We start from the raw sequence: 15,041 nt of genomic DNA, 5'->3' as shown, positions 1-15,041 counted from the left end.
TCATTCATATTTATGTGTTTATTTTATGTATGAAATCGAAGAGTGTTTTCTTTACAACCACTTCCCGTTTGTCTCAGCTCTAAGGTTCTCCTTAGTATTCTAGAAGGGGGAGCTCCTTTTCTCTCATTTAATAAGTACTTATTATAAATACTCCACACTTTCTCCTTTGATATGTTTGACATGGTCATTTAAAAATCATTCTTTCTGTTTTGCTTTCAAAACTGGCAGGACTTAAAGGTTTTTCATTAGTTACTATGAAGCAACGCTAGTGGGTCCTGGGATGAGGCTGATTTGGGAAACTGTCACCCCAGGTGTATAGCACTGTTCTAAATAATGTGATTTCGCATAGATTTAGATACTAGAGTAATCAGAACAAGATAAACATTGATAGCAGGGTATGTTCTAAGTGAACATGGTTCATTCTGTGGAACGATCTTCCATGAGATAGCCATGTCTTGATTTTGTTCTCACTTGGAGAAGTGGTTTTTTTTTAGAAGACTTAAAAGCAGACCCTTGAATTCCTAAAGTAACCTTTTGGTTACTTGAGAGACTTTCAGAATTTTGTTGGTTCACAACTGTTGGAAGATTTACATTCTGTTTTATTCCTTTAACCACTAGAGGTATAGGGCAAAATGTTTCACAGATCACATCATGCACCTCCCATTTAATTAATTATGAACAACAAATTAAGAGTAATAACTATCAGTAATTATCTATTATGAGTGTGTCTATTGAAGCAGCATATTACCTTGAAGAGAGAACATGGCAATCCCATTTGCTTCAGTCACACAGGAGGAAGCAGTGAGCCGTCTATGGCAAGGCGCTGGATATTGAGCTTTCAGTGCCATGGGAGTACACAATCCAAATAAATAATTCAGAAATTACTGTTTCTTTTTAAAGGGACTTATAAACAATCATCTTTGGAAAGGGAAAGAGTAGGCAAGTAATTTTGTTAAGATAAGCATATGATTTTCACACTATTAAATAAAGGAAATTATCATTTATTTGAAACCAGTTTTGTTTTTCTTATAAGACTGTACTCAATGTACATTTTGATAAAATACAGTTTCTGTTAATATATAATACCAGCAACAACAAACCAGACAAGTTAATGGTCTGCCATCTTAATAATAATGATTATAAAAATGGGATTTGTGTAAATTAGAAATTGAAAGTAAAACTCTTACATGAGCCATTATTACCTTATTTTATATTTTGAGTAAATATTGTGCTAAATAAAAAATGTTGTTCTTTAATCTGTAGTAAGTAATCATATAATAAACTTGGAATGATTACTTCTTGTGACTAACTCTACCAGAAGGATTTTCTAATACTGATTCTGTCACATTCACATCCACAATGTTTATCAACTATCCAAGAGCAAATTATTTCAGAGAAAGGACTTTTATGATTTCCATATGCTGATTGCTTACTTTATATATAGTATAAAAGTTAAAACAATGATCAATTATTGTATGTATGAAAGTACAGTTAATGTATATTTTGTGAGGAACATTTGTCATTATTTATTGATTACATGTTATATACAAATATATAAATTGTCCAGTAAGAGAAAAATTCATCATAGTTAACTTTTTGTATCATAAGCTACTTTTTTATATAAGTAGCAGTGAAGTTTTATACTCATCAGATTCCTGCAGAGTAAAAGTAAAACTTTCTTGAAATATGTTATAGTGCATATATATTTGCTATGAAGAAATTATTAATATCTCTAAGAACATTGCAATAGCTTCATCCAAAAATATCTGCTTATATGTGTTAACAATAATTAAGATTATTTAGCTCCTCATATACAGTAATATTTGTTGCATTTTCTAAAATTTCAAGAAAGAGTTATTAAAAATTTTGCTGGTGCAACATCTTTGTAAAGCATTTATAGGGGAAATGCTCCATTTACTACTCAAAATTGATGCTTCATAAAGAGATAGGAGTCATAAAGTTTTGCACTATTCAGACTACTTTGTGTTAGTCTGATTCCAGGGCAGAGACTAAGCCACAAAATTTACTTAATCAGTCTTCCTTTATTAGTGAATAGAAATATCTATTAAAATTAGTTTCCCATTAAATCTGCCTCCACATATGACAATTAGAGTCAATCTTGTAATAGTTCAAAGCTAAATAAAAATTGGCCTCCTTAGATATTTTACTTAGATTTATTTTAGGTAAAAGTGGGTTGCTGTTTTTAAACTTCCTCTGCATAGACAGATGCAGTCCAGCAAGGAAAAAAAAAAGAAGAACATTACATAAAACACAGACCATTTGTGGAAATTTGATCATTGCAAAAAATTTAAAATATAATAATGTACATATACTCTTTTCTAGCCATAGTTCAAAAGAGGCTAAAGAAGGAGAAGAAGGCAAAGAGAAAATTGCAGGAAGCACTTGAATTTGAGACAAAACGGCGTGAGCAAGCCGAACAAACACTAAAACAGGCAGCTTCAGCAGATAGTCTCAGGGTCTTAAATGGTAAGAGGATGCATCTTTATGCATGGCTAACTAACTTTCATTTTGAATACTCAAAAGGCAATTTTAGACATGTGTTTGTGGTTTTGTATATTTCTATGGCTTGTGATTCATTAAGCTCTGCTTGAAAGCAGGGTGGGAAGAAGAGTCATATGTGTTGGGGGAAATGTTTTATTTCATAGGTGCTTCCACAGTTTTGTTACTTCAGTATCTGAGACTTGACATTGCTTCTCTATTTAACCAAATCTGTCTGTACTGAAACATAATAAAATATTAATCTGAGAAGTTCCCAACCCCCCATTTCATTTCATGAACAATTTTGCATTATTTATCCATTCAAATCTTCTGATAGTTCTCATGGTTATAGTCTTTGTTCAAGCTTTAAAAGATGACAAAGATTTATGTAATTTTAATTCAGCACCAAAGTAACAGGTTGCTTTTTTACAAAGGACAATGGGAATCAAATGAAATGTGTGTCACTCTTAACTTTCTGTGCTTTTAGACTCTCTGACCCCAGAGATAGAAGCTGACCGCAGTGGCGGCAGAACAGATGCCGAAAGGACAATACAAGGTAGGAATTTGCAAAAGGCTATAAATCTAGATCTTACTCTATGAGTTTTTCCTCCGCTTTAGCCTGCTATTCAAGCATGTAGCCTACCATCTGGGCCACATCAAAACAAGTTCAAACAAGGTCAAGTTCATCTTGCTTGTTTATATGAGTGAATTCATTTTGTGCTGATAGACTTTCTTTAAATTAACAGGTCATTTCTGTTTATACAATGCAATTAAAAAAGAATAATTAATTTTAAACAATGTATGATTTAATCTTGAACACAGTAAATGTGTTTTATTGAATGCTTGAAGCCCAATCTAATACACGAAGGGTTTATAAGTTCTATATCAGTAAATTCATGAGTTAATCAACTAGGTAGTTCTTAAAATTTGAAATTGTCTTCTTTTTGTTCTTGTGACATTACATGCAAAATAGGCCGGTTGAAAGCTAACAATAAATAAGATTGTTTGGTCTTATGTGGGTTTTCCAAATGTTCTGTGTGCCACTATATACATTTTAATAACACAAACCTGCTGAGCAAAATCATATATAGAATACTAAAGGGAGTTTTATTAAACACTCAGAAGAGCAAAATATTTATATTGCCGAGACCACACTATTAAGGAAAGAACAAAATCTGAAGGTAGCACTTATAGTCTAACATCTATTCTAGACAATAAACTCAATCTAACAGCATGAATACTAAACAGTAAAAAGAGCATTAAATGAAGGTGATTCTTCAAAGGGAAGCCTTGAACTGCTAAAATCCTCTCAATTGCTTTTATTTTGCATTTTAGGCTCAATCATTTTAGGGTTATTGTTTGACATTAATCATGGTACTTAATCAGTTTCAAAAGTATCATTCTTGGTTTAGTGTAAAGGAAATATAATGTTGTAAAGTATCATACATGCAATAAATAAAAATTGGAAACTTGAAACATTCCTGGAGAATGTTTTTTGCTTGTTGATTTTAACTGACATCATGATAATTATTTTTTAAATCCTAAGGCTTGAACCATATGTTATTATGAGACACCTTCTTGGATATACAAGATTAATGCACCTGTAGATGTAGAAAAGACTTCATTGTTTTAGAGCATTACGGACTTAGGTAAAATTATATATGTGGGTGCATCTAATATTATTAAAATCAAAAGATTTCTGTTGCATCTCCAAAGAATTGCACACACATGTAAACAATATGTGCTAATAACAAAGCCAGTCCTCTTTATCAGGGGCAATAACCTCAATACGGCCAATGTAGATAATCAGCCCTGGTTTGTGTGTTTGAGCACTACTCAGGCACTAACTTAGCTAATGTCCAAAGTGGTCTAAGGAAGCACATAAGTCTCTAGGTAGATGTGATATATAAATTATCTGATATCCACAGAATTCTCAAGGTGGTCAGAACTCAAACTAAGAAAAACTATAGACAATATATTCCTTCACACAAATGGGAGGTTTAAGAAAGGATTAGGCAATGATTAAACATTTTTGCATAGTTGACATAATATATAGTTCATGAGTTTGCTAATCAGCAATATTTTGCCCATCAATAAGGCCATAATTATTTTTATTTGAATTTGTAAAACTCCATATATTCAAATATATTAATATATTTCAATATAGATAAGATCTTGCTATCTAGGTTGAAGTTTTGACAACTCTCAATTTCTATTACGATTTACTTAATACTCTGAAGAAAAATTTTAATAATAAATTGCCTTCTTTTTGCCATCCGGAATGCTGTCAGTTGTATAACATAGAAAACCCACTCAAACAACTTAATGATTAAGGAAATGAAACATTTGAACACAATTATACATAGTTACTTTAAGCAAATATAAAATTTATGGGGTTATTTATTGCTTTGGTTTAATTGTAATATAAAACATTTTTTCACTTCATTCATTCATTCAGCTTGTCGATTAAAAAGATGGGTTCTTCAAGTCTAATATGAATGATCAGCAATATTCTACCTTTTGTATACTTGCACTTGGATTTAGTGATTTTCTTATACTGTTCATTGAAGAGTTTTCTGTAAAACATTTAACTAATATTAATGATTTTAATTACATAATATGATTTTTTTCTCAAATGTAATCTAAAAAAAACACTTTAGATGAATCTGCATTTCTATGTGTTAATTGCTAAAAGTTATTTCACTAGCACTTGAACTACCTAAGACTTTTAATATACAAAAGCAGAGATCATCTTTTGCTACTTGAACCCCAGTAAATAAGCTCATTTGGCCCTTTGAAACTTTTTTTAAACCTGGAAACTAAATTCATAAATTTGGAAGCTAACAAAAATAACAAAATTAATGATGAAGAGACAATATCGAAGAAAAAAAGACTGTATTTAGTAAAATTCGGAGCCTAAGATCAAGAATGGGAAAGGCAAAGAAGAAAGAGCCAGAATTCATTGCTAATTTGTGAAATGGCCTATGTCAGGCATTCTGGGAGCTATGAGCATGTGTTGCTTCACACTTCGAGAATGAGACAAACACAGCCTTGTTCCCTTCACTTACTTTTTTCTCAGTGTCCCCAAGCCCAGGCATTATGATAGTCTTTGTATTCTTTCTTGCTCCCAATCCAATCATAACTGAAATTATGCTGCACTCCAAAATAAACTCAACTTAATTAGGAAAAAAAAGGGAAACTCACATTTCTTTATACTTGTCATATACTCCTTTATTTTTAACATTTTGGCAATAAATAAATGCCATGCTTGGCCCAGGAGTTAGTCACCTAGCAGTCAGGCACTTAAATACTACTCAGTGACCCCCAAATTGATGTTGCCTCGTCAGTATTTACTTATATTATTTATTTTCTTAGGGGTAATTATTAATTATTGTTAACATTTTTATTGGAGTATAATTGCTTTACAATGGTGTGTTAGTTTCTGCTTTATAACAAAGTGAATCAGTTATTCATATACATATATCCCCATATGTCTTCCCTCTTGCATCTGCCTCCCTCCCACCCTCTCTATCCCACCCTTCTAGCTGGTGACAAAGCACCGAGCTGATCTCTCTGTGCTATGCGACTGCTTCCCACTAGCTATCTATTTTACATTTGGTAGTGTATATATGTCCATGTCACTCTCTCACTTTGTCCCAGCTTACCCTTCTGCCTCCCCATGTCCTCAAGTCCATTCTCTAGTAGGTCTGTGTCTTTATTCCCGTCTTGCCCCTGGGTTCTTCACGACCTTTTTTTTCTTTTAGAGTCCATATATATGTGTTAGCGTACGGTATTTGTTTTTCTCTTTCTGACTTACTTCACTCTGTAAGACAGACTCTAGGTCCATCCACCTCACTACAAATAACTCAGTTTCCTTTCTTTTTAAGGCTGAGTAATATTCCATTGTCTATATATGTCACATCTTCTTTATCCATTCATCTGTCGATGGACACTTAGGTGGCTTCCATGTCCTAGCTATTGTAAATAGAGCTGCAATGAACATTGTGGTACATGACTCTTTGAATTATGGTTTTCTCAGGGTATATGCCCAGTAGTAGGATTGCTGGGTCATATGGTACTTCTATTTTTAGTTTTTTTAAGGAACCTCTATACTGTTCTCCATAGTGGCTGTATAAATTTACATTCCCACCAACAGTGTATGAGGGTTCCCTTTTCTCCACAGCCTCTCCAGAATTTATTATTTGTAGATTTTTTGATGATGGCCATTCTGACTGGTGTGAGATGCTATTGCATCATAGTTTTTTTTGTTTGTCTGTTTTTTGTTTTTGGTTTTTTTTTGTGGTATGCGGGCCTCTCACTGTTGTGGCCTCCCGCGTTGCGGAGCACAGGCTCCGGACGTGCAGGTTCAGTGTCCATGGCTTACGGGCCTAGCTGCTCTGCGGCATGTGGGATCTTCCTGGACCGGGGCATGAACCCATACCCTCTGCATCGGCAGGTGGACTCTCAACCACTGCGCCACCAGGGAAGCCCCACATTGTAGTTTTGATCTGCATTTCTCTAATGATTAATGATGTTGAGCATGCTTGCATGTGTTTGTTGGCAATCTGTATATCTTCTTTGGAGAAATGTCTATTTCGGTCTTCTGCGCATTTTTGGATTGGGTTGTTTGTTTTTTTTGATACTGAGCTGCATGTGCTGCTTGTGAATTTTAGAGATTAATCCTTTCTCAGTTGCTTCATTTGCAAATATTTTCTCCCATTATGAGGGCTGTCTTTTCATCTTGTTTATGGTTTCCTTTGCTGTGCAAAAGCTTTTAAGTTTCATTAGGTCCCATTTGTTTATTTTTGATTTTCTTTCCATTTCTCTAGGAGGTGGGTCAAAAAGGATCTTGCTGTGATTTATGTCATAGAGTGTTCTGCCTATGCTTTCCTCTAAGAGTTTGATAGTGTGGCCTTACATTTAGGTCTTTAATCCATTTTGAGTTTATTTTTGTGTATGGTGTTAGGGAGTGTTCTAATTTCATTCTTTTACATGTAGCTGTCCAGTTTTCCCAGCACCACTTATTGAAGAGGCTGTCATTTCTCCATTGTATATTCTTGCCTCCTTTATCAAAAATAAGATGACCAGGCTTCCCTGGTGGTGCAGTGGTTGAGAGTCCCCCTGCCAATGGAGAGGATATGGGTTCATGCCCCGGTCTGGGAAGATCCAACATGCCATGGAGTGGCTAGGCCTGTGAGCCATGGACACTGAGCCTGCGCATCTGGAGCCTGTGCTGCACAACAGGAGAGGCCACAACAGTGAGAGGCCCGCGCACCGCAAAAAAAAAATTAATAAATAAGATGACCATATGTGCGTGGGTTTTTCTCTGGACTTTCATCCTGTTCCATTAATCTATATTTCTGTTTTTGTGCCAGTACCATACTGTCTTGATTACCTTAGCTTTGTAGTATAGTCTGAAGTCTGGGAGCTTAATTCCTCCAGCTCCGTTTTTCTTTCTTAAGATTGCTTTGGTTATTCGGGGTCTTTTGTGTTTCCATACAAATTGTGAAATTTTTTATTCTAGTTCTGTGAAAAATGCCAGTGGTAATTTTATAGGGATTGCATTGAATCTGTAGATTGCTTTTTGTGGTAAAGACTTTTCACAATGTTGATTCTTCCAATCCAAGAGCATGGTATATCTCTCCATCTGTTTGTATCATTTTTAATTTCTTTCATCAGTGTCTTATAATTTTCTGCATACAGGTCTTTTGTCTCCTTTGGTAGGTTTACTCGTAGATATTTTATTCTTTTTGCTGCAATGGTAAATGGGAGTGTTTTCTTAATTTCACTTTCAGATGTTTCATCATTAGTGTATAGGAATGCCAGAGATTTCTGTGCATTAATTTTGTATCCTGTTACTTTACCAAATTGATTGATTAGCTCTAGCAGTTTTCTGGTAGCATCTTTAGGATTCTCTATGTATAGTATCATGTCATCTGCAAAGAGTGACCGGTTTACTTCTTCTTTTCTGATTTGGATTCCTTTTATTTCTTTTTCTTCTCTGATTGCAGTGGCTAAAACTTCCAAAACTATGTTGAATAATAGTGGTGAGTGTGGGCAACCTTGTTTTCAGTTTTTCACCATTGAGGACGATGTTGGCTGTGAGTTTGTCATATATGGCCTTTATTACCTTGAGAAAAGTTCCCTGTATGCCTACTTTCTGAAGGGTTTTTATCATAAATGGGTGTTGAATTTTGTCGAAAGCTTTTTCTCCATCTATTGAGATGATCATATGATCTTTCTCCTTCAATTTGTTAATATGGTGTATCACATTGATTGATTTGCGTATACTGAAGAATCCTTGTATTCCTGGGATAAACCCCACTTGATCATGGTGTATGATCCTTTTAATGTGCCGCTGGATTCTGTTTGCTAGGATGTTGTTGAGAATTTTTGCGTTTATGTTCATCAGTGATATTGGTCTGTAATTTTCTTTTTTTGTGACATCATTGTCTGGTTTTGGTATCAGGGTGATGGTGCCCTGGTAGAATGAGTTTGGGAGTGTTCTTCCCTCTGCTATATTTTGGAAGAGTTTGAGAAGTATAGGTGTTAGCTCTCCTCTAAATATTTGATAGAATTCACCTGTGAAGCCATCTGGTCCTGGGCTTTTGTTTGTTGGAAGATTTTTAATCACAGTTTCAATTTCAGTGCTTGTGATTGGTCTGTTCATATTTTCTATTTCTTCCTGTTTCAGTCTCGGAAGGTTGTGCTTTTCTAAGAATGTGTCCATTTCCTCCGAGTTGTCCATTTTATTGGCAAAGTGTTACTTGTAGTAATCTCTCATGGTCCTTTGTATTTCTGCAGTGTCAGTTGTTACTTTTCCTTTTTTCGTTTCTAATTCTATTGAATTGAGTCTTCTCCCTTTTTTTCTTGATGAGTATAGCTAATGGTTTATCAATTTTGTTTATCTTCTCAAAGAACCAGATTTTAGTTTTATTGATCTTTGCTATTGTTTCCTTCATTTCTTTTTCATTTATTTCTGATCTGAGCTTTATGATTCCTTTCCTTCTGCTAACTTTGGGATTTTTTTTTGTTCTTCTTTCTCTAATTGCTCTAGGTGTAAGGTTAGGTTGTTTATTTGAGAAGTTTCTTGTTTTTAAGGGAGGACTGTATTGCTATAAAATTCCCTCTTAGAACTGCTTTTGCTGCATCCCATAGGTTTTGGGTCATCTTGTTTTCATTGTCATTTGTTTCTAGGTATTTTTTGATTTCCTCTTTGATTTCTTCAGTGATCCTTTGGTTATTTACTAGTGTATTGTTTAGCCTCCATGTGTTTGTATTTTTTACAGATTTTTTCCTGTAATTGATATCTAGTCTCATAGTGTTGTGCTCAGAAAAGATACTTTATACGATTTCAATTTTCTTAAATTTACCAAGGCTTGATTTGTGACCCAAGATATGATCTATCCTGGAGAATATTCCATGAGCCTTAGAGAAGAATGTGTATTCTGTTATTTTGGGATGGAATGTCCTATAAATACCATTTAGGTCCATCTTGTTTAATGTATCATTTAAAGCTTGTGTTTCCATATTTATTTTCATTTTGGATGATCTGTCCATTGGTGAAAGTTGGGTGTGAAAGTCCCCTACTATGACTGCGTTACTGTCGATTTCCCCTTTTATGGCTGTTAGTATTTGCTTTGTGTATTGAGGTGCTTATATGTTGGGTGCATAAATATTTACATTGTTATATCTTCTTCTTGGATCGATCCCTTGATCATTATGTAACGTCCTTCTTTGTCTTTTGTAATAGTCTTTGTTTTAATGTCTATTTTGTCTGATATGAGAATTGCTACTCTGGCATTCTTTTGATTTCCTTTTACATGGAATATCTTTTTCCATCCCCTCACTTTTAGTCTGTATGTGTCCCTAGGTCTGAAGTGGGTCTCTTGTAGACAGGATATATATGGGTCTTGTTTTTGTATCCATTCACCTGTTTATGTCTTTTAGTTGGAGCATTTAATCCATTTACATTTAAGGTAATTATCGATATGTATGTTCCTATTACCATTTTCTTAATTGTTTTGGGTTTGTTACTGTAGGTCTTTTCCTTGTGTTTCCTGCCTAGAGAAGTTCCTTTAGCATTTGTTGTAAAGCTTGTTTGATGGTGCTGAATTCTCTTAGCTTTTGCTTGTCTGTAAAGTTTTTAATTTCTCTGTCAAATCTGAATGAGATTCTTGCTGGATAGAGTAATCTTGGTTGTAGGTTTTTCCCCTCATCACTTTAAATATGTCCTGCAACTCCCTTCTGGCTTGCAGAGTTTCTGTTGAAAGATTAGCTGCTAACCTTATGGGGATTCCCTTTTATGTTATTTGTTGGTTTTCCCTTCCTGCTTTTAAGATTTTTTCTTTGTATTTAATTTTGATAGTTTGGTTAATATGTGTCTTGACATGTTTCTCCTTGGATTTATCTCGTATGGGACTGTCTGTGCTCTCTGGACTTGATTATCTATTTCCTTTCCCATATTAGGGAAATTTTCAACTATAATGTCTTCAAATATTTTCTCAGTCCCTTTCTTTTCCCATTCTTCTAGGACCCCTATAATTCGAATGTTGGTGCGTTTAATGTTGTCCCAGAAGTCTCTGAGACTGTCCTCAGTTCTTTTCATGCTTTTTCCTTATTCTGCTCTGCAGTAGTAATTTCCACTATTTTATCTTACAGGTCACTTATCCATTCTTCTGCCTCAGTTATTGTGCTATTGATCCCTTCTGGAGAATTTTTAATTTCATTTGTTGTGTTGTTCATCACTGTTTGTTTGCTCTTTAGTTCTTCTAGGTCCCTGTTAAATGTTTCTTTTATGATCTCCATTCTATTTCCAAGATTCTGGATCATATTTACTGTCATTATTCTGAATTCTTTTCAGGTAGACTGCCTATTTCCTCTTCATTTGTTAGACCTGGTGGGTTTTTACCTTGCTCCTTCATCTCCTGTGTTTTTCTTTGTCTTCTCATTTTCCTTAATTTATTTTGTTAGGGGTCTCCTTTTTGCAGGCTTCAGGTTCGTAGTTTGCGTTGTTTTTGGTGTCTGCCCCAGTGGCTAAGGTTGGTTCAGTGGGTTGTGTGGGCATCCTGGTGGAAGGGACTAGTTTCTGTGTTCTGGTGGATGAGGCTGGATCTTGTCTTTCTGGTGGGCAGGTCCATGTCTGGTGGTGTGTTTTGGGGTGTCTGTTACCTTATTATGATTTTAGGCAGCCTCTCTGCTAATGGGCGGAGTTGTGTTCCTGTCTTGCTTGTTGTTTGGCATAGGGTGTCCAACACTGTAGCTTGCTGGTCGTTGAGTGGAGCCGGGTCTTGGTGCTGAGTTGGAGATCTCTGGGAGATTTTACCATTTGATATTATGTGGAGCTGGGAGGTCTCTGGTGGACCAATGTCCTGAACTTGGCTCTCCCACCTCCCAGGCACAGCCCTGATGCCTGGCTGGAGCACCAAGAGCCTGTCATCCACACAGCTCCAAATAAAAGGGAGAAAAAAAGAAAGACAGAAAGGAAAAGATAAAATAAAATATAAAGTTATTAAGATAAATAACAAAAAAGAATTATTAAAAAAGAATTTTTTTTAGTAATTAAAAGAAAGAAGAGGACAACCAAACCCAAAAACAAATCCACCAATAATAACAAGCACTGATAACTATACTAAAACAAAACAAAACAAAAAAAACGGACAGACAGTCCTCTAGGACAAATGCTAAAAGCAAAACTATACAGACAAAATCACACACAGAAGCATACACATATATACTCACAAAAAGAGAAAAAGGGAAAACAAAATATATATCGTTGCTCCCAAAGTCCACCTCCTCAATTTCGGAGGATTTGTTGTCTATTCAGTTATTCCACAGATGCTGGGTACATCAAGTTGATTGTGGAGATTTAGTCCACTGCTCTTGAGGCTGCTGGGAGAGATTTCCCTGTCTCTTCTTTGTTCGCACAGCTCCCGGGGTTCAGCTTTGGATTTGGCCCTGCCTCTGCCTGTAGGTTGCCTGAGGGCGTCTGCTCTTCACTCAAACAGGACAGGGTTAAAGGAGCCACTGATTCAGGGGCTCTGGCTCACTCAGGCATGGGGGAGGGAGGGGTACGGATGTGGGGCGAACCTGCAGGGCAGAGGCTGGCGTGACGTTGCACCAGCCTGAGGCGTGCTGTGTGTTCTCCCTGGGAAGTTGTCCCTGGATCCCGGGACATTGGCAGTGCTGGGCTGCACAGGCTCCTGGGAGGGGAGGTGTGGATAGTGACCTGTGCTTGCACACAGGCTTCTTGGTGGCAGCAGCAGCCTTAGCGTCTCATGCCCGTCTCAGGGGTCCGCGCTGATAGCCGTGGCTCGCGCCCATCTCTGGAGCTCCTTTAAGCAGCACCCTTAATCCCCCTCCTCGCGCACCAGGAAACAAAGAGGCAAGAAAAAGTCTCTTGCCTTTTCGGCAGCTCCAGACCTTTTCCCGGACTGCCTCCTGGCTAGCCGTGGCGCATTAGCCCCCTGCAGGCTGTGTTCACGCCGCCAACCCCAGTCCTCTCCCTGGGATCCGACCAAAGCCCGAGCCTCAGCTCCTAGCCCCGCCCGCCCCGGCGTGTGAGCAGACAAGCCTCTTGGGCTGGTGAGTGCTGGTCGGCACTGATCCTCTGTGCGGAAATCTCTCTGCTTTGCCCTCCACACCCCTGTTGCTGCGCTTTCCTCCGTGGCTCCGAAGCTCCCCCACTCTGCCCGCCGCAGTCTCCACCCGTGAAGGGGCTTCTAGTGTGTGGAAACCTTTCCTCCTTCACAGCTCCGTCCCACCCGTGCGGGTCCCTTCCCTATTCTTTTGTCTCTGTTTTTTCTTTTTTTTTTTGCCCTGCCCAGGTACGTGGGGAGTTTCTTGCCTTTTGGGAGGTCTGAGGTCTTCTGCCAGCATTCAGTAGGTGTTCTGTAGGAGTTGTTCCACATGTAGATATATTTCTGATGTATTTGTGGGGAAGAAGGTAATCTCCGCGTTTTACTCTTCCGCCGTCTTCCTCATCCGTACTTAGTAGCATCATTTCTGTAAAACTATAGAGGTGAGGAAGAGGAAAACAGAAAGCAGTTTAGGAAATGTTTCTGAGCATAGAGGCCCTATGCAATTGACTTACTTATCTTGAAAAGTAAGGTAAATCAACACATACTGCACAGGAATAATGTTTTTGTTGCTGATATTTCTAGTAACTAACTCAAAATTCATGAATGTGGTCATTTTATGAATTTAAAATTTAAAAAATTTAAAAACAGCTTGTTTCAGGAGCTGGATTTTATGGTAATTAACTCTCTCATGCCTGAGTCTTACAGAGTTATATGTCATGATTTGTTATGAAGTTTAAAAATTTATCTTACTTTAAAGCTTTTTGTAAGATATTTTGAATATATATATATATATACCATAGACAGAATTCATATAAATACTTATTTAACTATTTTTTGGACTAGTTAATAAATATCCTCCAAAACCTGAGCCACCACACATATAAATGCACATCCACACAAATGTATGCAGCCAAATCTATAACATTATGTGTTTCTTCAACTAAATCCTAATCTCTTCTTGTATTATTTTTTTTTCTCACTCCATAGCCAATAGCATTCACTTCAATGATTTATTTAACTTATATATATTTTAACAATTTTAAAAATATCTCTCCAGCCAATACAGACATCTCTTAAGAGTTCCAAATAATATCACATTTGTATTTGGCTGTCTCACAGGGACGTCAAAGTCCAGGGCACCAAACCTAAAGGATTCTTCACTCCTCCCTTCTGCAAACCTGTCTTCCTCTGTGTTCCTTCTCTATGGTTCCCACATCTGTCCAATCCAATATCCTCCTTAAATACAGTGAAGGAAGTGAAGCTTGACATTTCCCTCCCTTGCCTTCTACACATAATCGAAACTTTTGCCCTTCACTCTCTGTTCTTCTGTCATACTGGATTTTTTTTTTCCGTAAAGCCTCACGTCTTTCTCCACCTACCAACTACATTTCCCCCTCTTTGCTGCCTTTACTTACCCATCCTTTAAGTCTCATCTTAGAAGTCACAACCTCCAGGAATGCTTTCCAGACTCCATACCTACCCCTGCAGCTTCTCCCTGCTGTATGGGTCTAGTTCCTCCACTTAGAGGTTCTTATCATACCTTTCTCTTCTTCACAATAACAGCTGTTCATCGGTAGTTCCTTTTTTAATGTATTCTTCCTCCTTTCTCGGGATGGTAACCAGGCAGGGAATGAACCAGGCCTGTTCTGTTCACCACTGTGCTCCTAGTGTCTATATGCTTGACACTTACATCCTAATATGTCAAACGTTTGTGTCACATTTATGGTCCCCAAATTTTGGACACATTGTGATGCTTGCTATATATTCCCTGAAGAAATTAGGACCTTTGTTAGATCTTGCGGATAGATGTTAAGGATCCCTATTGTCCTGACATTTTTCAGACATTGGTTGGAGATACTGATGGGAGGAAACGAAGGATAATATGATTCCTCCCAGGAAAGTCAGACTGACAAATTCTGGCAGAATTTTTCTATGTAAGAGCTGAATTAACAGAATGTGTTT

At 36.9% G+C, this 15,041-nt stretch overlaps 1 protein-coding gene across 1 annotated transcript in view; it reads left to right on the top strand.

Moving 5' to 3' along the window:
* The window catches only part of DACH1 (dachshund family transcription factor 1), a 415,227-nt gene that overhangs the window by 369,888 nt on the left and 30,298 nt on the right, over window positions 1-15,041 (top strand). Inside the window, exons 9-10 of the mRNA XM_060129262.1 lie at window positions 2,344-2,487; window positions 2,987-3,055. Coding sequence (XP_059985245.1) covers window positions 2,344-2,487; window positions 2,987-3,055 — 213 coding nt within the window. The remainder of the gene's footprint in view (window positions 1-2,343; window positions 2,488-2,986; window positions 3,056-15,041) is intronic.

Source organism: Lagenorhynchus albirostris, chromosome 18 (genome assembly GCF_949774975.1).
Source record: "Lagenorhynchus albirostris chromosome 18, mLagAlb1.1, whole genome shotgun sequence".
Classification (NCBI taxonomy): Eukaryota; Metazoa; Chordata; class Mammalia; order Artiodactyla; family Delphinidae; genus Lagenorhynchus; species Lagenorhynchus albirostris.
Note: the sequence above shows the minus strand (reverse complement) of the source record. Positions and strands in the feature narration are given on the sequence as shown.